General features: G+C 43.1%; 4 protein-coding genes across 4 annotated transcripts; 2 read left to right on the plus strand and 2 right to left on the minus strand.

The window, feature by feature from the left end:
• Positions 1 to 2,169: 2,169 nt before the first annotated feature.
• Bfra_001196 (putative ring finger domain protein) lies at positions 2,170 to 4,499 on the minus strand (the record flags this gene model as incomplete). The annotated part of the gene is made up of 2 exons (XM_037331634.1): positions 2,170 to 4,098; positions 4,260 to 4,499. The coding sequence occupies 2 exons, from the start codon at positions 4,497 to 4,499 to the stop codon at positions 2,170 to 2,172; spliced, it is 2,169 nt and encodes a 722-aa protein (XP_037195788.1).
• A 1,222-nt stretch (positions 4,500 to 5,721) lies between these two features.
• On the plus strand, positions 5,722 to 8,514 carry Bfra_001197 (putative ubiquitin c-terminal hydrolase protein; the record flags this gene model as incomplete). The annotated part of the gene is made up of 4 exons (XM_037331635.1): positions 5,722 to 6,246; positions 6,298 to 7,178; positions 7,228 to 7,390; positions 7,441 to 8,514. The coding sequence occupies 4 exons, from the start codon at positions 5,722 to 5,724 to the stop codon at positions 8,512 to 8,514; spliced, it is 2,643 nt and encodes an 880-aa protein (XP_037195789.1).
• Positions 8,515 to 9,772: 1,258 nt separating this feature from the next.
• Positions 9,773 to 15,759, plus strand: Bfra_001198 (putative fact complex subunit spt-16 protein; the record flags this gene model as incomplete). The annotated part of the gene is given in 10 exon segments (XM_037331636.1): positions 9,773 to 9,816; positions 9,884 to 10,975; positions 11,025 to 11,574; positions 12,396 to 12,536; positions 12,612 to 12,696; positions 12,751 to 12,872; positions 12,934 to 13,086; positions 13,141 to 14,599; positions 14,661 to 15,139; positions 15,151 to 15,759. 10 exon segments carry the CDS (start codon positions 9,773 to 9,775, stop codon positions 15,757 to 15,759), a joined length of 4,734 nt encoding a protein of 1,577 aa, XP_037195790.1.
• A 749-nt stretch (positions 15,760 to 16,508) lies between these two features.
• On the minus strand, positions 16,509 to 22,130 carry Bfra_001199 (putative kinesin heavy chain protein; the record flags this gene model as incomplete). Its single annotated transcript, XM_037331637.1, has 2 exons — positions 16,509 to 22,006; positions 22,067 to 22,130. The coding sequence occupies 2 exons, from the start codon at positions 22,128 to 22,130 to the stop codon at positions 16,509 to 16,511; spliced, it is 5,562 nt and encodes a 1,853-aa protein (XP_037195791.1).
• Positions 22,131 to 22,520: the final 390 nt, after the last annotated feature.

A 22,520-nucleotide genomic window follows, 5' to 3' on the forward strand; every position in this document is an offset into this window, starting at 1 on the left:
CTAGCCTTGTTCTTTACATACATTCTAGACGCCTCCTCCGCGCAACACAGTAAGATGCATGAATATGCAGTTCGTGTCTTCCCACTCTATACGATAGCCTGACAGGTGAAAGCACGGGCCGATTGGAACTCACGCTGTGAAGCACGAGAGCCTCGTATCATTATAATATCTCCTCAACGATATCAAGACCAGAGAGCGTTAAGAGGCGGGTTCCGAAATCGTGGTTAACTTGCACTAGCAATGACAGAGTCAATTGCATGATCCTATTCTTTTTTCACATTTGAACATATGGAATTGAGAGGGGAAAAGTGCAGGATGACGTAGGTATGTTAGATCGAAGCCATACACATGTTCACCTCAAATTCCAGCTTGCATAATGAATGCGGCGTGGAAGTTTCCAATCTACAATTATCCATGGACCTCGATAAACAATAGCGAATCAATTCCGCGGGATTTGTTCGCACTGGTAATCAAGAAAAGTAATTCTGCAAATCAACATACCATGCTGAAGATTATTTTCAGCCCAAGGACTCGGTTTTGCGTAGCCGTGTCTCATTGATCCCTAGCAATATACCTCGTATCGAGTAGGGTATTTGACAGCATAGAAAAGTGTTTCCACATTTGATTATCTCGGCATCGAACACTATCCGATAGGTTATTCGGATGATATTGATGGACCTGCATATGTATAATACTAGGAACTGAAAATGAAACGTAAGTGCATCTCAATCATACTCAATAACTGTTCTGTAAATCCTGAAATATGATGGGTGTCCGACTATATTGATCTAGAGTATAGCCTATCTATAATAATGATAATAATGAATGCATGGTAATAATGTGAAGATGTGAGGGGTGTAAACGTGGCTGATGATGACTGACTTAAGCGAATCTATCTTACCGGGCTTTCAACATCGACCGACCTTGAGGTTACATCGTAAAACGTCCAGCGAAACGTTCGGGTCTACAAGCTCTAGGGTCCCCGTTCCGTGAGCATTGAAGAAATACAAATAAACATATAAATAGAAACAATCCGGAACGTCCCGGTATATACGAAGAAATTCTTGAGAATCGAGAGCATTAGGAAGACTGTCGTAACGTTGCTCGCGAGAACAATTAGTAAAGATAGATAGATAGTGGAGTAGGATGAGAAAAATTCCAATGAGTGATAAGAGGATTGAAGTTTCCCATGTTGCTCAAACATATCGTATATCTTTGTTGACATAATAATAGATGGTGATAAAAATAGTTGATAGGACTATTCAGCTTGTTGATTGATACAATGATCTGCGCCGAGACCTTAGCTGCAGGAAGCTTTCCTATCGCGGTACGGGCCGTGCATTGCATCACATAAGGAATTGTTGAATCAATTGATATGTAATGTATGGCAGACCACTCGGTCATATAAAACCGCCGAAGTCAATATTGAACATGAGAAGTTCAGAAAGATATCGTGTTGTTGAGTTGTTATGAAGACGTGGGATGATTGTTAAGCGACACAGACATCTGAGTGGGATATCTTAACCCCTCTTTAACTTGGAAGTAAAGATTTCAACAAAAATATTTCAGCTCGTGTGGTTCGTTGACGGAAGCAGCTAGAAGGATAAAACATGAAGGTGTTACCTGTGACGGTTGAAATATACCGGAAGAAGTGCAGATCACTGTGTTACCATGGCATTTGAACTCAAGCTAGGAAACTGTTACACAGCCCAAAACGCCACTCATAGCACTTGATAGAAATTGACTTCTAGAATCCTTTTCGTCCGTGCGAAATATGAAGAATGAGACGAGACTTGCATAACATCATGTTGTGTGGGTGTCCAATAATCGAGATTAGCAGACCAGATGTGAGCTTTGAGGGAAGGTCCTTGAAAATAATCCAACGTGTTAAGTGAACTCATTCGGATAATTCAGATGGTTGAATGTTGCAATGATTGGACTGCTTTGAAGACCTCCGATGTTTAAATGGTCTTAAAATCCCAGGCGATTGGAAGTCAGGAATAAAATGATTTTCATTGTCAGAATACAATCCAGACTATGGGAAACCCTGCATTATTCTGCATATTGTTGAACATTGAAAATGAATATATTGCATCGTGTCTCTGTAGTGATATCACTATGAACGCCAAATTCTTCGAAAAAATACATACTTCCAATCTTCGCGAACAATCATGCAGCTCTTCTAGCTGTTGTACTCATTAATGTAATCTTCTTACCCTTTTTCTTCTTCCCTTGAGGTGCTGGTGGAGGTGTAGCACTTGAACTACTTTCACCATTCAAGGACGCCGCCTGAATTTGAGCAATCAATGCATCATTCTCTGCTTGAAGCTCTTGTTCCCAGCCTGGTAACCAACCATCATCCGCATTACTATTGTGCTGAGGATGAAGATCAGGCGAAGATGGTGTTACCAGTGTTGTTCCCCAAACAGTTCTTGGCGCAGGAGGGCTCGTAGATGGTGAAGCTAATGCCCCGAAAGAAGAGCCTTGACGTGAAGTCCAAGGAGGAGACGCATCGATCGGGTCAATAGATGCTGATGCGAGCTGGGTGTAATCGATGTCGGAATAGTTTGCCGGGGATATTTCGGGTTGCTTTTGTCTAGCCGTGGCCCAACGTGCATTATCCTCTGCCTTTTCAGCACGCTGTCTGTCTTTCTCCTCTCGAACCTCCTTGTCCCTATTACGTTTTCTTCGTCGCTCAATATCCTCTTTGAACTGATTCAAGATTTCTGGTTGAACAACATCAGTCCAATTGCATTCCAAAAATCCTACTTCGCAGCCAAATGGCAAATGTGCTAAATATTTGGTTCTTTTCCTCAGTTCATCATCCATCACGTGAGTAGATACGCGTTCGACGCGGGGAAGTAACGTTGAAGGAAATGATGCAAAATTTCCAAAAGCTGATTTGAGAATTCTAATATCGAGAGGAGCGAGATAATAATGAAGAAGTGCTTGATAAAATAAATACGGGACATCCGAATGTCTCTCGTTTGTTTGGGCATTCTTTGGTCGTAATTGCCTGTCGTTTTGTTGCATGCTCCCTGAATGGGATTGCGAAGGATCTGAGATCGGAACAGGGTTGGACCAAGGTAGTGGTGGAGTCACTGTCGAATCCAATCGAAAAGGAACAGCTGATGGAGACAGCGTTGAGGTTTGCTGAACATAATACATCTCTGGAGAATTTTCATCGACAGGATTGAACTGTATGGGTTGCCTTTTGGGCTTCTTCTCTGTTGGCTGACTTGGTGGAGGTGGTGGTCCACCAATACCTTTTACTTTCTCCTTCGCATCGTTTACAGAATTGACCGCTTTCCGAGTCCACTCGGGTTCTTCTCCAAACATCAATTCATCCTCATTCTCTTGTTGTTTCAATGCCTCGATTTCCAATCCAAATTGTTCTATCATATATTCCTCACTTCCTTTCATAATTCGAGCATAATCCGTAACCTCGGCAGCGAAATACCATGGAATATCTTCCGATTTGTCGAGTACATCCGCACCATCTCTTGGCAGTGCCAAAGTGCTTCCAGGTTGTCGCATAACTAATCGTAATACGACATCTTCTCCTTCACGAGGGGCCGGCCCTTCTTGTCCAATATACCATCTGACGGGTCTCGTTTCTGAACTATAGATAGTATCCCAACAGATTGGACATGCCTTCCATCGAGCCTTCTTCTCCGGTAGAGGATTGGTGTCGTCGGTTGAGTGCATGTAGCGAATGAGACACGGTAGACAAAAAATGTGTCCGCATTTTGCCATGCGAGGAGCTACAGGATGCGAGAGACAGATTGGACATGATGTGTCTTGTGATTCGGCAGATGCGAGAATTTGAAGAACATCATTCCAGTCTAAAGGCTGATCTGCGAACAGAGCTTGCTGCTTGTAATCTCCATTTGGCCTGACTATAAATCGATAATTTGCGTGAATATACCTCGCCTTATCACTAGAATGATGACCAGATCCAATTCCATATATATTCCCACGTCTTGTTCCTCTTGCGATTGTGTTTCGATAATCCTGTGGCCTAGGAGGAAGAGCGAAACTCATAAGATGTGTAATTGATGTTTGTCCTCTTCGACTATTGGCATTTCTCATAGCCGCCTAGCAGTATTAGCACCACTGATTGTCTGTAATCTGCTTATGGAAATAAAATCTCCTAATCATTTGCAATGAACTGATCTTTTGTACTGTGCCAATTGCTTGCAATCTACCACTGGAACAGGAATACAAATGATGGGAACGTGAGGAAATGTACGACTTACGGATTCCGCCATAGCATCCTCATCCGCGAGCCTAGGTTTCTTGGAATTTCTATGTTGTTTTCGTTGACTTTGGTTGTTTCTAGCAGCCGCAGATACACCACCTGATTGACTGCCAGAGCGCCTTGTATTTGACTCGAAATTTGGAGATGTAATTTGACTCTGTTGTTGTTGAGTGGGATTGTGTGCAGTATTGAGAGATTTTCCACCAGGCGATGACGCGCTTTGCTGAACGGGGTTCATAATTCAAAGTCTTTAGATATGGAGACTTCTCAATGTTCCAATCCAGGCTTGATAATCAAATGGTCTCTCAGGCTGGAAATTCGGTTAAATGTGTAAAGAGGGAAGTATCAGATGAAATGATATGGCTCCGAATGGTGTATCTTTATATGCCCTATGGTGACGTCTGGCTGCTTGATAGAATTGTTGCACTTTTCAATGTTCTCGATCAGATCCGATTTGATAATCGTCGGTCCCTCGGATAAGACAATTGCTCTTGATATGCGTGTAAAGCTGTGTTGGAAAAGTATGAAATGCAAAGCTAGAGTAGAACGATTGAACAGAAAGAATGAGATAGTAAGGATGGGCAACTAACAAAACAAAGTAACTTTACTATGAAAAGTAAACAGATCCAGGTGTTTAATTTTTGGAGGAAATTGCAGGCGCCACAAGGACGTTATTGATCGAGGACAGGAAGAGTCACTCCAAATCACTTAATGAGGATGAGGGGCGATTTGAAAGTTCCCTCGACGTTATCGGTAATCTTATAGGGAAACGTTAGAGACATAAAGCGCAGTTAGATCGTTCGTCATACCTGTCAGCACCCTCCTAGTAGGGACTCAGATAGCTAGGTGTGGGTGGGTATGTTTGAGACCGTGAAGAAGATGTCAAATGTGTGAAGATATATTTGAAGTCACTTCAAAGCATTACCTAGGTACACTTTGAGGTAGAAAGACCATGTAAATTTCCATCTCATGTGTAATATCTAACGATTCATTTCTTACAACGTTGTAGTCGGCGTACAATGAGAGCCAGTTCAAATGTTCTAGGTAGGTAAAGATTACATACGCTCCTCTGTGGTTTGCTTCGTTTGGGGGCAAAAAGTCTTGGCAAGGCTTTCACTTTTTTGGCTCAGTCATCTTCTTTTTTGATCTCCATAATTTTGGAGGACTTCGGAAATCTACCTACCCCAAATCCAACAGTCCAAGCCAACAACATATATTTAAATAATAGTTATATCAATAGCTTTATTTGTGCGAATTTATCTTTGAAGGTACTGCCATCGCGCGCTTTTTAAATATAGGGATATCTTTTCTATTTAATGCGCTAGTGCTTTGAAGAACATACTCAAAAGAGCTCCCCCCATCTAACGAAGAGCCAATATCAGTTTCGCGCGACAGCTCCTGCCAATTCAAACCAACCTGGACAAGGTAGGTTTGGAAAGAACTAACTTCAGCAAGCCGGCATGATGAACGGTCGTCATCTGCCGGCAGGGCAAGGTATGCAACAAGACCTGGGAAGACGGAGACCTTACAGTCATCAAGCTCAACCATATCCACCGGCGGCACCTCTGTACAATGGGTACATGCACCCGTACAACGCGAATTATTACCATCCACAACCATTGCCTCCTCAATATTACAATAATGGCTTGACTCAACAGTATAACCCATACCAACACTATGGTCGTTCGCCTCCGCCAATGATGACGCATTATACTCACCCACCACCACCTCCGCTTCAACCCCAAGCACCACCTTTCGTTCGACCTCAGCCATCTCCTGCCATTGCTGCCTCTCACCCGCCAGTAATTGCGTCGTCTTACCAGCCAGCTCCTGCGCCTCCACCACCTCAAACCCCCTCGAGCTTCTCAACACAATCGTCCAACACCCTTTCTGCAGGACCTCTCACGCCCCCAACTCCACAAATACAACCTGTTGCTCAGTCCCCACCTCCAGCTCCCAAACATTATATACCATTTCAGGCACCTGTATGTTATACTCTTAAAAACGCATTACTCAATTGCTGACATCACAACTAGCTGCCTTGGATATCCCCCAACACTACTGCACCCTGGCCGACCAGACGGCGTCGGAAAAGAAAGCAGAATCCAGAGTTGTCTATGAATCCTGTGGAGCTTCCAAGCCTAGACAAGGAGATTGATACTGAGTCGAAGAAGGGCGTGGAGACGTCAGAATTATCGTCTGAACCAAAACCGAGCACTGAAGAAGCTTCAGAGCCCACACCTGAAACACCTACTACTACCCAAGGTCCATCAGAAGACACTGAATCTACAGTGCCAACTACTCCATCCTCTACAAAGGCTTCGTCTCTACCTGCAGGTGGAGAAGTAACTCCTGTGGCTACCAAATCTCAGCGAGCCACTGTCCCTGCCGTCCCTGCCGTCCCTGCTATACGTGCCATCCCAAAATCTCAACCTAAAAGTACGCCATCGACGAATTCTCAAAATACCAATGGCGAAGTCGCATCTGAAGCAGAACAGACCAAGTCCGAAGTGTCAAACGAGAATGAAACTAATGGCCTTACCACTGAAGAAGTCAAGGCAACACCTCCCCCTGCCAAAGCATGGGCAACACCAAGAGCTTGGACTGGTCTTTTTGGTTCATCTGGCGCTCCTACAGCTCCTACCACTGTAAATGGTGGACAGAATGGATCCTCCGAATTTGGCAAAAATAATTCTGAATCACTAGCTGAAGCATTGCGTTCATTCAAGGCCGAAGCCAAGGACTCCAAAATATCATTTCTTGAGCCTCGAGGTCTAGTGAACACTGGTAACATGTGCTATATGAACTCAGTTTTACAAGTTCTCGTTTTCTGTACCCCTTTCTATGACTTTCTTGACCAAGTTAGCAAGAAAGCAGCGCATAGCTTCAAGAGCCAAACACCTTTAATTGATGCCATGTAAGTACCAACAATGGGTTTTGTGTGATTGTCACTAACGACCTACAAGGATTATGTTTATGCGGGAGTTTTCAGTTATTGATTCTGCAAAATCAACTGAGCAACTCAAAATGAGACTCAAGGACGGAGAACTTGAGCAATATGGAGATTCTTTCACGCCAGATTTTGTTTACGATGTTATGCGACGTTTACCGAGATTTGTCACAATGCAGGTTAGTTTGAGTGTATCCTTTGAGTTTGTATTTACTAATATGTGCCATAGAGAGGACATCAACAAGACGCGGAAGAATTCCTTGGCTTTTTACTTGAAGGGCTTCATGATGAATGTGTACATGTCATGAAGTCAAGTGACTCGAGCAAAAATTCGGCTGTTACCACACCCATGAACGTACCTTCGTCTCCTATCAGCGATACTGCGAGTCGACGCGGGTCCGTTGATGACGTTTGGCAACAGGTTGGACCTAAACAAAAAGCTGCTATTACAAGATCTTCTGGAACTAATACTGGCTCTCCAGTCACTAAAATCTTTGGTGGTAGTTTGAGATCCGAATTGCGTGTACCAGGCTTGAAAGACTCCATTACTCTTGAGCCATATCAGCCACTACAACTGGATATCGGTTCCCCGGATATCCATAACATCGTTGATGCATTGAAAGGCCTAACACACTCAGAGGTCCTTCATGGCGATTTCAAGTCTCCAAAGGGTCCCAACGTAACCGCGACAAAGCAAGTATTCATTGAGACAGTACCCCCTGTACTCATATTGCACTTGAAGCGTTTCCAATACGACAACACTGGCGGTACACAAAAGATTTGGAAGAAAGTTGGATATCCTTTGGAACTCGAATTACCAAAGGAAGTCTTCCCAAGAACTAAGCGTAGTGTTTTTGCTCATGATGGCTATCCAAAGTATCGTCTAATTGGCGTTGTCTATCATCACGGTAAGAATGCCAGCGGTGGACACTATACTGTAGACGTCAGAAGACAAGATGGGAAGGAGTGGATCAGACTTGACGATACTGTCATCAAGCGTGTAAGGAGCGAAGATGTAGCTGAAGGAGGAAGCGAAGAAGATCCAAAGGTTTTGGCCGCTGCTTTGGAGGCTCACAAGAAGGATAGTTCATCGTCGGGAAATGTTTTTGCTTCAATTGGGGAAGAAAATGGAGAAACTGAGGAGGATGGATGGAAACAAGCCAGTGGGTCTGGAAAGAAATGGTCAAGCGTATTAAATGGCGCTTCCACACCAAAGTCCAAACCTGCTACCGGATACGGGGCTGGTAAATCCTCACTCATGGATAACAAGGTCGCCTATCTTTTGTTCTATCAGAAAGTATGAGGGTCTTATTGGTGTAATGATAGGGCTGGGTACGGTGGATAGGAGGATGAAGAGGACGGCGATGATCGATGGAGGAGGCCGGACAGGTCGTTGAATGGGATGTCATGATCGATTCTCTAAATGATGAATATTACGAGAAAATGAGATGAAATGACGAGAAGAGAGATGATTCGTGCTGAAGGTCCCTTTCAAAAGTTAGGTATCCATGTTTCGCTATTCAGCAACGAAATTTTGGATGGGCGGTTGACCTAGTCTTATATTAGGTTTAACAAAAGATGCATTGCAACTTTCTTGTACATTACTTATTCGGATAATTTCCGAATTTTGGCATCATTTCTATGGCATGAGCGGTTGGCGCATGTTTAGGGAGGGAATTGGCGCGCAAAATACAGTATATGTTACGAGGAAGTTCTATGTATAATATCTAATGGTTATTCGCAACCGACCATAGCAATCAAAAATTAGCGATGAATAAGGAGTCACATAATGTTAGAAAATGTTTTGTGTTGGACTCAGCTGGGATGCATAGAGTGAAACACAACTCCGACTATGTTGAGCTTCCTACCTAGGTACAAAGATTAACAAAGCATCATACGCCCGTTTGGTGATACAATGTTTCGACTATTCCTTTTATGTTTGAATCGATGAGTTGGTTGAGGCAAATAGCCCCGCAACTATTTGTTGTCACTACCTAGACAACACTTAATACACTTGATACAACTAATACACCTAATACATCTAATACCTACATAATTATTCATTTAATACGTCTAATCAATACTACCTGACTAAACACTTTTATCGATATCGTATTCGTGACTTAAGGTTAATAGGTGGTAGGTACACCCATACGCACATTGTTATCCTTGCCCCTTTATTAAAGTCACGTAAAACGTAATTTGTCAATTAAAATCCCCATCTTTTACTAGGGTTACTCGATTATCGAAGGCGTTATTTTAAGGAGTCACAGGGGATACATGAAGATCAATCCGACCCAATGTATGGCTTCCGAGTGGCTCGACTGAAATGGGAAACGGAAACTAGTAAACAAATATTAATTTTAAATAATTCCCAATGGAAAATGGAGACTGATTTGATTCTCATAATTTTGTTGACACTTTTTCTTGTACGCGTGTGAAATCATGATCTTTGAGCTTCTATTATAGCACTTTCCTTACAAGCGCTTCATTTGAAATTACATGTGGTAAATTATTGGCTCATACTCGTCTCAACCATCGTTCCGTTCCGAAATTACACAATGTCTGAAGGACGCGAAAGATATTCTTTGCGGCAGACGCCAAAGTAAGTACTCACTGTTGATCCTTCTTTTCTATTTCCATCGGGGAGAGAAATCTAACAATTCACATAGAAAAACGGAACGTGCTGGTTTCGTCGAGACTCCGCGAATCCGTCGCCAGAGAAAGTCACAATTCCCAGAAGACGCAGACGATTCTTCTTCCGCAACAGATAACCCGCCATCCAGGATGAGATCTTCAAGTCGAAAAGTCAATATGGTCGAGACAGCAACAACCAATGATCATGTCAGTAATGGCGCAGCAATCAATGGCTTTACTTCCGCATTGAATGGCTCTAATACGATCGAACCGTTGAAGAGTGGAAGCGCAAATGTCCAGAGCGAAACCGAGGAGAAGGCAGTCAATGGGAAATCAACAAAGGTTACAAATGATCCAAAGATTGATACTTCTGGCCACTTCGATTTTGGTGGTTCTTTCGGCGTTAGTGCTATGATGATTGGCTTCCCTTGTCTCATGTGGTATATGTGGATTGGAGCAACATACTATGATGGGAAATTTCCCACGCCGGAACCAGGTCAAGAATTCCTCGATTTTGTGAAGCATCTGGGTGATCTCGTCTACACAGGGGCATACCCAAGTCTTCGTGCCTGGAAAATCTACTGGGTTTTCTTCATCTTTGAGGCTATCTTGTATTGCCTTATGCCAGGAGTTTGGGGTTATGGTAAACCGCTTCCTCACGAGGGAGGTAAGCAATTGCCATACTATTGCTCTGGAATTTGGTCTTTCTATTTCACCATCATCACCGGGGCTGTTTTGCACTACTTAAACATTTTCAAAATTTATACTCTCTTAGATGAGTTTGGACCAATCATGTCGGTAGCCATCTGCTCCGGATTTTTGGTCTCAATTGTTGCTTATTTGTCGGCTTTGGCACGTGGAGCTCAACACCGAATGACAGGCTATCCAATTTATGACTTCTTCATGGGAGCCGAATTGAATCCAAGAATGTTCGGTATCTTGGATTTCAAAATGTTCTTCGAAGTTCGTCTACCATGGTTCATTCTCTTGGGCCTTTCCTGTGCCGCTGCTGCAAGGCAATATGAACAATATGGCTATGTATCAGGTGAAGTCGGATTCTTGATCATGGCTCACTTTTTGTATGCAAATGCATGCGCTAAAGGAGAAGAATTGATCATAACAACCTGGTATGTATATCTCTGTTCACATCTCATCACAGTCTACTGACTATTTTAGGGATATGTACTATGAGAAATGGGGCTTCATGTTGATTTTCTGGAATCTCGCGGGTGTTCCTCTCAGTTACTGCCACTGCACCATTTATTTGGCCAACCACCCACCATCCGAATACTCATGGAACAAGTACTTCCTCTTCTTCTTGTACACATCGTACCTATTCGTATACTGGGTCTGGGATACCACCAATAGCCAAAAGAACAGATTTAGATCTCGTGAACGTGGAACCGTTACAGATCGTAAAGCATTTCCTCAATTGCCATGGAAGGAGGTCATGAACCCACGTGTCATCAAAACCAAAACCGGTGACTCAATTTTGGCTGATGGCTGGTACGGAAAGGCTCGCAAAATCCATTACACTTGCGATTTCTTCTTCGCTTTCTGCTGGGGACTTATTACTGGCTTCAAGAGTCCATTTCCTTGGTTTTATTGTGTCTTCTTTGCCGGTATGATCTCTCATCGTGCATATAGAGATATTCAAAAGTGCCGAGAGAGATATGGAGAGGCTTGGGAGGAGTACGAAAGATTGGTTCCATATCTGTTCATTCCAGTAAGTTCCGCATTATTCCCATCAATTTGATCGACTCTAGTTCGTTGCTAATTTAATCAAAGGGTATCTTTTAAATGGTTATATACCATATATAACAATACCGAATGACTTCGGTCCCAGTCATCCAATCTAGATGGATGATTGGAAGTGCCCATGCTAGCACTGAATATTAAAACAAGAACATGGGTAGCTCGTGTAGTAGATGTAGTATTAAACTTCTCTTGTACATAGGTTATTGATATGACTTTTAATGCCCAATTGTACTCGAATAATATACCTAAAACCGATTTCATGAACCTTGGTTGAATCAATAACAAATAGGGAGATAACATATGTATATCTTATTTTATATTGCTAGCGAAGCTACAAACCACATGTGATTTTAGAAGATCTGAATTATCGACACAAAGGTTGGAAGACTTGACTTCATAACCGAATACAAGATGTAATTACCAGAATATGACAACAGTCAGTAAAGCATGCAAATCTATCACAGCTATACGATGTACGGCTGCTAGCCTTTCATGCAGCCTTATGTATGGTAAAGGTTAATGAGGCTGAAAAGGAGTTCGGCGTTAGGTTTCGTCAACAATCCCTTATCGATGTAGCTATCGAAGCTCACTTGGACAACAATTCTATCAACCCTTAAAGACCACATACGCAATTTATCAATTTCAATCAACGCGAGTTTTCGACTATCGCGTCCTCCTCTTTGATATATTCTCTCTCTTTCTTCAACAAACTCCACTTCAATTCTATACCATCAACAAATATTCAAAATCATCATGGTGGATATCAGAATTGACAAGAATCTATTTCAGGAACGACTATCACACTTTATATCATCATGGAAAGCTGATAAGAGAGGCGGCGACGCGGTTTTCAATGGCGCAAATAGTATCCTGGTGTTAATGGGGAAGACGGAGGATGTGGCAAGCTTTCAGAAAAACAATGCGATTCATGTGAGTTTAGACACCTGCAAAACGTTTCACGAGAAAGTACAATGGAGGGAAGGTCGAATGCTGATGAAGAAATAGTTTTGGTTATTAGGCTATGAGTTTCCTGCGACGCTTTTCCTTTTCACAGTCGACACTTTATACATTGTGACAACGGCAAAGAAAGGTGTGTGAATCTCCATTCTATGCGCCAGCAAATTGAAAGCTAATATTGGAATAGCGAAACATTTGGAACCTTTGAAAGGTGGAAAGATTCCTCTCGAGGTCTTGGTTAGAGGCAAAGATGCAGCAGCCAACGAGAAGCTTTTCACAAAGATCGCAGACGTCATCAAATCATCAGGGGTGAGCCATGAACAATATGACTATGCGCAACAAGAACAGTCTAACAAATCTCTGTTTGTAGAAGAAAGTTGGAATCCTACCAAAAGATACATCAAGTGGCCCTTTTATCGATGAGTGGAAGAAAACCTATACCGAAATCAAGGACGTGGAAGAAGTAGATATTGCGCCAGCTTTATCTGCTGCAGCTCTGGCAGTAAAAGATGAGAATGAATTGGTAAGGCCCTAAACACGAGGTGGAAGAACTGGCTGATGCTAACATATTCTGCAGCGTGCTATGCGAAATTCCTCAAAAGCATGTACTGCACTCATGAACCCATATTTCGTCGAGGAAATGTCAGGCATTTTAGATGAAGAGAAAAAAGTCAAACATAGCGCCCTGGCTAACAAAGTGGATGGCAAATTGGACGACGCCAAGTTTTGGACTTCCGTGGAGCTTCCTAATAAACAGAGGATGCCAAATGACTTCGATTCATCACAATTGGACTGGACCCATGGACCTATCATACAAAGTGGTGGAAAATACGACTTGAAGATGAGTGCTCAAGTTGACGATGAGTTATTACATGCTGGTGTCATCATTTGTTCTATGGGTCTTCGATACAAAACCTACTGCTCCTTAATCGGCCGAACTTATCTCGTCGACCCAAACAAATCCCAAGAGAGCAACTACAAATTCTTATTGCAGGTTCACAATCTTGTTATGAAGGAAATTCGCGATGGCGCTCATGTCAAAGATATTTACGCCAAAGCTTTAGCCCTCATTAGAACCAAAAAACCTGAGTTGGAGAAACATTTCTTGAAGAATGTTGGAGCTGGAATCGGTATCGAAACAAGGGACCCTACTTTACTCCTGAATGCCAAGAGCACTCGCAGCTTAAAAGACGGAATGACTCTTTGTGTCACTACAGGGTTCAATGATATCGAGAACAAAGATCCTCAAGACAAGAAGAGCAAAATCTACTCTTTGGTATTATCGGATACTGTTCGTGTCACTCAAGCGGAGCCTGTTATTTTCACCGGCGATGCCCCCTCGGAACTCGATGCGACCTCGTTCTTTTTCAAGGATGAAGAAGATGAGCCTGCACCAGAACCAAAAGCTACCAAGGCAAAGAAGGATTCAAGTGTTGGGGCCGTTGCAGCTAAAAATATCACCAAGACAAAACTTCGGGGTGAACGATCAACTCAAGTTGACGAAGGTGCTGAAGCCAGGAGGCGTGAGCATCAAAAAGAGCTCGCAAAAAGAAAACAGGCCGAAGGTCTTGCACGATTTGCTGAAGCTACTGGCGATCAAAATGGTGTTGCCGTGAAGAAATTCAAGCGATTTGAATCTTACAAGCGTGAGAATCAATTCCCTCCGAAGATCAGAGATCTCGCCATTGTCATGGACGCGAAAAACTCAACTGTTGTTTTACCCATTATGGGCCGTCCAGTACCTTTCCACATCCAAACTATCAAGAACGCCAGTAAGAGTGACGAGGGTGAATTTTCATACCTCCGAATCAATTTCTTATCTCCTGGTCAAGGTGTCGGTAGAAAGGATGATCAACCATTCGAAGATGTTTCAGCACACTTTGTTAGAAGTTTGACATTCAGATCTCATGATGGAGATAGATTTCAAGATATTGCCAATCAAATTGGTAACATGAAGAAAGATGCTGTCAAGCGTGAACAAGAGAAGAAGGATATGGAAGATGTTGTTGAGCAGGACAAGTTGGTTGAAATTCGAAGTAAGTTCGCAACTTATAGCCATTCTTTCTTTTTTCTTCTATATTTTACTGACATAATCAGATCGTCGTCCAATTGTTATGGACAACGTTTTCATTCGTCCAGCTATGGATGGTAAACGTGTACCCGGAAAGGTTGAAATCCATCAGAACGGTCTTCGATATCAATCCCCTCTCAATCTTCAACACCGAGTCGATATCCTTTTCAGTAACGTCAAGCATCTTTTCTTCCAACCTTGTGACCATGAATTGATCGTCATCATTCATGTGCATCTAAAGGATCCAATTTTGATTGGCAAAAAGAAGACCAAAGATGTTCAATTCTATCGCGAAGCTACTGATATTCAATTTGATGAAACTGGAAACAGAAAGCGAAAGTATAGATATGGCGATGAGGAAGAATTCGAAGCAGAGCAGGAAGAACGAAGACGTCGCGCTGATCTCGATCGTCAATTCAAAGCATTTGCTGAGAAGATTGCCGACGCTGGTAAAAATGAGAACGTCGATGTTGACGTACCTTTCCGTGAACTTGGGTTCGGTGGTGTACCAAATAGGTCCAGCGTTTCTGTCAACCTTCCACAGATTGTTTAGTTCAACTGACTGAACCTCCTTTTATGGTCATCACCCTTGAGGATATCGAAATTGCTCATCTTGAGCGTGTACAATTCGGACTCAAGAACTTTGATATGGTCTTTGTTTTCAAGGACTTCCACCGTGCTCCTTACCATATCAATACCATTCCTGTCGAATCACTCGAAAATGTGAAGGAATGGTTAGATTCCGTCAATATTCCATTTTCCGAAGGTCCACTCAATTTGAATTGGCCAACGATTATGAAGACTGTTACAGCCGATCCTCATGGATTCTTTGAGGATGGTGGATGGGGATTTTTGGCTACGGAGTCAGATGATGAAGGTGGTGATGAAGAAGATGAGGAATCTGCTTTTGAAATAAGTGATGATGAAATGGCGGCTACGGAAGAAAGTTCGGATGAAGATAGTGATTTTGATAGTAATGCAAGTGAGGATGAAGGAGAAGAGGATAGTGATGAACAGAGTGAGGGAGAGGATTGGGATGAATTGGAGAAGAAGGCCAAGAGAAAGGATATGGAAAGTGGATTGGAGGATGAAGAAGAAGCACCCAAGAAAAAGAGAAAGCATTAAGTGCATTACCTGATGCGTAGATTGAGTGGTAGTGGCAAAGAGGGAAATTGTGACAGCAGATAATGGCATGGTACTGGGATATCTTTTGGGGGGATAGGATGAATTGAGATGAGATGAGAAGTAGTATCTCGAATTCTTTACTTGTATTTTTTGAAACATCTTTTTATTTCTCGCTCTCTATAATTACTAGTCTTTGGTTGGCGTTGGGATTGAACGATATGATGAGGGATGGGGAAGAGGTATACAAATAAATTAAAATCTTTTATGGAGACGGATGGATGTGGGAGGGTGAAAAAAAAAATCTCCGAGGAAGGGGACAGGAAGAGGAGGAAGCGAGGAAGTGAAGTGGGAAGTCGGAATTGGGAACCAGTAGTTAGTTGGGGGAGGGAAAGAAATAAAAAGTTCTCTTTTTTTTTTTGACTCTCGCTTTGTGATTTTTGTGGTGTTGTGATTTTGTAGTGGTAGAATTGGGTTATTGTGTGGTTGATGAATGAGTTTGGGGTGAGTGTTGCATTTATTTATTTTGTATTCATCCCTGAGTAGCGAGTGAGTGAGATGTAGATTTAGGAGGATGTAGGTAGTATAGGTGAGGGTCGGCGCGGGTGGAGGTGGAGGTGGAGGTGGAAGTTGAATCCAGATCTTTGCTTCCAATCCAACCATCCAACCGTGCACTCACCTACCCACCACTCAAATGTCATTCTAAAATATCAAAAAATGTCATCAAATAGAGAGGTAACGTTGCATTACGATTAATCCGCCAGATAATCCTCTCTATCCACATCCACATCCCCCTCTGCATCTACATCATCGCTATCTCCACTCCCATCATCTCTCCTCCCTCTACTATTATTCCCACTCCCATTGCCGCCTCTGCCTCCACCGCCAGAGAAATACCCCTGATCAATTTTCCAAATCCACTCTACCTTTTCCCTCTCGCTCCTCGCTCTAAACAACCATGTATTATTTGTTCCGTAGACTGCAAATACCGTTTCTTCTATTTCTCTTCTGCTCTCTCCATTACCATTGCTATTAGCATTACCGTTTCCTCTCCCTCCATACCCCATAATTCCCATGCCCATTCCACTTCCGCTCCTTCCTCTGCCTCCATACCCATAAATGCCTCCTATGCCGCTATTACTCCAACTTTGCTGTGCACCCGTACCCGCATCAGCAGGACTACTATTCCGACTTGCATTCCTACTCGCATTCCCACTCCCACCCTGTCTTTCATTTCTCAACAATTTCGCAATCTCAGGACTATGATCCACCCGTGCATTTCTCAACCCAACCACATTTACCTCCTCCCCACTATTCGGGCCCGCAACCGCATGAATATGAAGATACGGCCGCCTGAGCTCTACAAATCTGCGTATCCACTTCGTACTGTCCGCGGAAGGAACTAAAAGCATACCTGCTTTGAGCACACTGGGATTCTTTTTGATCTGAGAAATAGTGGCGAGATGCTGAGGTATGGATGGGATAGGGTGGGCGTGTGGAATGGGGGAGGTTTGACGGGATCGAGATGTTTGGCGGGAATTGGCGGTGGATGGGTGAAGTGAATTTGAGAAATTTGATGGACGGGGTGAGTTTGAGCGGGAAGTATTGGATGTGAAAGAGGCTGTGTGAAAGAGAGATGGAGCGGGCGAACCATTGATAGGTGGTTCGATATTAGTTGGTGTAAGAATAGTTGTTGATGGATCGCGGCAGAGATGGAAGTATTTAGTGAACTTTTGTAGAAGAGCGGTTTGGTGTGGGTTGTATTCGGATTGATTCTGGGACTTTTCTTGTCCTTGACTTGGATCATGAGACATCGAATCAATGCCAATGGCAGATTCGGCCTTCCCGGTGATTTCGTTGTTGAATTCACCGTCCCCATGTATACCTAGAGCATTTCCATCAACAGATGATGGGAGTGCCTCATCTATCGATAATGATGGAAAACTTTCCTGTGTAGCTGGCGGACTGACAGGAAGTGGTATGTCGGCTGGATCTCGATTAACAACCTGTGGAATCGAAGGAGCGGGTAGTGATATTGATATTGGTACTGGTGATGATGCGATACGTCTCAACAAAGGCTGAGCAGCATCGATTTCTGCCAATCTCTGTCTCTTTCTCCTCGCCGAAATAAAATCTTTAACCAGACTAATACCTCTCGGTGTCCAATTCGTAAGAGCTTCTTCCCCTTTAACATAATCTTCCGATGTATTCATTCTCCACAGATCACTCACTCTTTTTACGGCCACTGGACGAACAGAGATAGAGTAAATACTAGTCATCGAATGAAGAATTCGTACACTCTGAAATAATGATGCGAACATTGATGTAGAACGAACATAATTACGCGACATAATTTGAGAGCAAACATCCATATTGAAAGTCATTGGGCGAGACAATTTCTCGGATTTCACATCCCATGAAAGGGACATTTGAACTTTGTATTTATCTGCTGTTACCCGATCAAGGAGTAAAGATTCATGAGCACTCGAGTCCCATTTTCCAACAATGCACACATTGCTGGTGCCGTTTGCATTTGCTTTAACAATGGGCTTGGAAAGTAATTTGAGGTAAAGGGGAGGAGTCGAAGGGGAGCTGAGATCCGGACTTTTCCCAATGTGATCAACGAGTTGAATTCGCCCTACACGTAAACCAGTGACATCCGACCAGGGTAAAGCATCACCGGAATTATGCGTCAAGGTAACAGCAATTCTGCGTTGTAAACCTTGATGAAGTTGGAAGGTTCCTTGGTCAAGCTCACTCGTTTGAATCACTTCAACTGCTGGATAATCACCACTTTCGGCCAACTCCAGTATTTGAACTTTAGCAAATACATCATGCTTCTCTTCAGAATAGAACTGCGACTCTGATATACGAGCACCCTTGCGCTTCTTCTTGGGTTGGGGGATGTTGTCTCGCATATCGTCCCAACTTAGAAGTTTATCCAAATGCATTGATGAAACTTTGGCAAAGATGGCCACACGAAGAGAAACATCTGTAGGGCCAAACATTGGAACGCTCATACTATGAACGCTTTCGAATCGGATTGGGCCTTCGTCAAAATCTTTAATCATCTGAGTCGTTGTAACGCCACCTTCATTTGAAGCGGGAGGTATGAACAATTGACCATGGACTTCCGTCCCTTCCCGCTCAGCAAATCCTATCATTTCATGCATAACAACATTAAATTTCAAGGTGTTCGAAGGGGCTTTGGCTGAAGATGGTTCCAGTGAAAGCTTAATGATACCGATAGCATGCATTGTAAATGGCGAAAGAACATCGAGAGTAAAGTCCTGAACTCGACTCTCAAAAACTGCTGATAGAGGGACATCAACATCTCCAACATGTGTATACTGTGGCATACAAGTTTCCATAAATGGATTGTCGAGTCGAAAATGTTGGAGGTATTCCGGTCGATCGAGGTATTGATGCATCTGCCTCATCTTCCGGATACGATCCTGAAGTTTGTCAAGACTCCATAGATGAGCCACATTATTCCTGTAGTCTATTACCCGTACACCGATGCAAGGTTTTGTTGCATCTTCGAGATGAAAATCATCCCCCTCTATATCATTAAGAACCATATCATAAGAAGAACATAAAGCGTGCCCTATGTCAACAACAGCAAATTGAAAAACAACATTCTCATCCATTTCGTGACTCATTATTTGGGCTTCCTTCAGAATTGCTGCATTTTGAAATACAGCTTCAGCCATTCGAACATACCTTCGTCCTTGCCAATGTTTTGCAACTTTCTCGGCAATCGCAATTTCTTTCTCTGATAGTGGAGGTGGTCCATCTGGTCCCGATTTTACCGGAGACAACTCTTGTAATTTCTCTTCATATTCTTTTCGTTGAACCTCCAATTGTTTGAGCATCTCCTCTTTAACTTCTCTGAGTGTCTCTTCCATTCTCACTTTTTCTTTTTTGATTTCCTCAACCTCGACATTTGAGGTTTTGGCTGTTTCAAGTTGTTCCTGGAATTCCTCTCTCTGCTTTTCTAACTGGACTTGCATCTCTTCTCTAACTTCACGCATTTTGTCTTCGACTTCTCCTTGTTTGGGTGTTGATGGCATGGTCAGTGCAGTGTCCAAAGAAAAATTATCCAGAGTGCCGTTTGAAAGATACTTTTCTCGCAGAGGATACGAGGTCACCGAGTCCAGATCATCCTCCAAATTCGCAGTTGCACGTTCAGCCCTTGCCCTCTGAACATCTTCGAATAAAACATTGAGCTCCTCATCGGACAAACCTGCAATCTTTTGATCGGTTCCTAAAATAGCTCCAGCTGCCTCACGTCTTGCTAATGACCAATCGGAAAGACCTCGCCCAGGCACTGGGGAGTCTGCTCGACTACTACCATCAAAATCGAGATCGGAGATAGCTTTGCTAAATGTTCGATCATGGGTTGGCCGAGGGGTAGATGAAGGCGAGAACTTGTCCCAATCTTTAAAATTTTCTAATTGGTTAGCAGTAACAGAGTGCCGCAGAAGGCTCTGCTCTGCGCGTTCCGCTCGAGCCTCGGTTGGATTGTTGAACCTAAAAATATGAAAGTCGCCAAGAATGACTCTGAAACCACTTCTCAACCGAGTTGGCTTTTCGACTCTCTGTCCATTGACCATCACTGCTGCTCCTTCATTTGGTATAAGAGTAACCACATTATCGACATTCTCAAAAGTGCAATGCTCATGTAATATACGAGTTCCATTAAGTCGAATTTCCGCCGCATGGGCTGCATTCGTATCGACATTCCCAACCGAAGTTGACCCAGGTTTGAGGTTGTACACAAGACATTCTGCTAACAGTGGATCATCGGACAAATTCACAAGATGAGGCATCTTCTTTGGTGTATGTAACCCAACAAATCCCTTCTCGATACTGATACCCAATTCTTCCAGGGCCGCTTCTCGCTCTTTGTGAATTTCTTCAGTCTTTTGCAATTTCTCTTCCCAAGTCTGATTAAGATCCGAGTAGAGTTTCTCGCTTTGATTGAGTTGTTCGGTGATTTCCGCTTTCGATACCTTCTTCACAGCACCATCTGATGAAACAATTGTGACCATTTGCTTCTCTAGAGGTGTACCTTCGGCATAAATCTCATCTGCTGGGCCTGCCCCTCCTCCGCCCCCTCCACCACCTGTCAATTTACCTCGCAATTGAGCCAATTCTTCTTTCAACTCACGGATCATACGAGCATTCGCATCCTCGTTTACAACTGCGTGATTCTTGATTCTCTTCGCACTATCAGCATATCGCAAGGTACTTAAAGTTTCATCGAAATTTATATCTGCAGGACTAATGGCTGCAATCATAGCTGTCATACTATTTCCTCCCAGAGAATCTTTCAGAAGCCAAGTCAACACACTGTCTCGGTAAGGGACTTGATTCCCCTTTCCCACTTTCTTCTTCTTTCCTTCTGATAAGTCGGCCAGCGCAGCAATAACTCTACCAAGCGTCGATAGAGATCTATTAATCTCCGCGCCTTCTTTCAATCGAGCTCCAGTTGCACCCGTAGAATTTGCTCGCTCGGAACCTGCCAGATCGACCAAACTAATTTTCGCAACCTTTTCCATTGCCATCTTTGTTTCAACATCCAATCGTTTCTGAGTCAAAGTCAAAGTAAAGACAGCATGACTTCTACTAGAAGTTTCGTTCATATTCGTAGCTGCAACGGTACGGGCTTTATTTCCCTCATCCATCAAGTTTTCAATCTCTTGAAAGCTACTCACAACCAATTTCGCCAAGTCTTCCACATATGGTCCAGTCGAAGGATGTTCTCGAACTTTCAGGTTGCCTTTTGTCGATGGGTTTAGAAGATCTCGTACTCGTTCGTTGTAAATTTCCAGATAAGATACCTCGACCGTGCATTTCAAATTCTTGTCCTGTTGTAATTCCCCTATCCTCTCAAACATGTCCTGACAGATCTTTGGAATGACACCGGCATCTTTTCCATATCCCATCATCGAGTAAGATTTTCCTGAGCCCGTTTGACCATATGCGAAGATACAATTGTTGTAACCCTGAAAGGCATTATCCAAAAGAGGTTTTCCCAGATCCGTGTGGAGATTGTCTTGTCCTGCGTAACTCGGATCATTTTTGTCAAAGGACCAGTATGAACGATCGAATGCGAAAACCTTCTGGCCCGAATCTCCCTTTCCCCCCTTTGCATCTCTTGATTTCGCCTCATGTCCTTCTGGTGGGGTGATGACCGTTTGCGCACCTTTCATTTGCACTATGCATTTTGCTCCGCGATCGATCTCTATCCCGAGGCATCAGTCCTGACACAAAAATGGGGTTTGGCAACATATCCACCGCATACCTCTACTGTTGAACGGCCTACACCGCACAACGACTTTAATATTTCCTCCACCACCGGGCGCCATGTTTGCAGATGTTCAATAGTCCAGATTATCCTTTTTGTGAAGCTCTCCTTTCACAGCCGCTGTTCCTGCGAGAGATGTTGTTTGGTTGAGGGGGTGGTAGATTGTGGTCGAATAGACAGATGTCCAATGGAAAATGCGGCTCAACTTGAATGAATCATCGAAAGAGAAAAGAAAGGACGTTGAATTGATCAGTGTATCGTGGTTATCATTGTTGTTATCGTTAGATGTCGTTAATAGAAATTGCGGAATTATTTGCTTTTTAGGTTTCTTATGGATACCCGGCGTCAATATGGCCTTTGTATGCGCCTGGATGAAGTTACCTGGGTAAATTTTCTTAAAATAACAATATGGGATATTTTAGGTGTATTGGTGTATTAGTTTTGAAGTAAG

This window comes from Botrytis fragariae (assembly GCF_013461495.1).
Source record: "Botrytis fragariae strain BVB16 chromosome Unknown tig00000006, whole genome shotgun sequence".
Taxonomy (NCBI): domain Eukaryota; kingdom Fungi; phylum Ascomycota; class Leotiomycetes; order Helotiales; family Sclerotiniaceae; genus Botrytis; species Botrytis fragariae.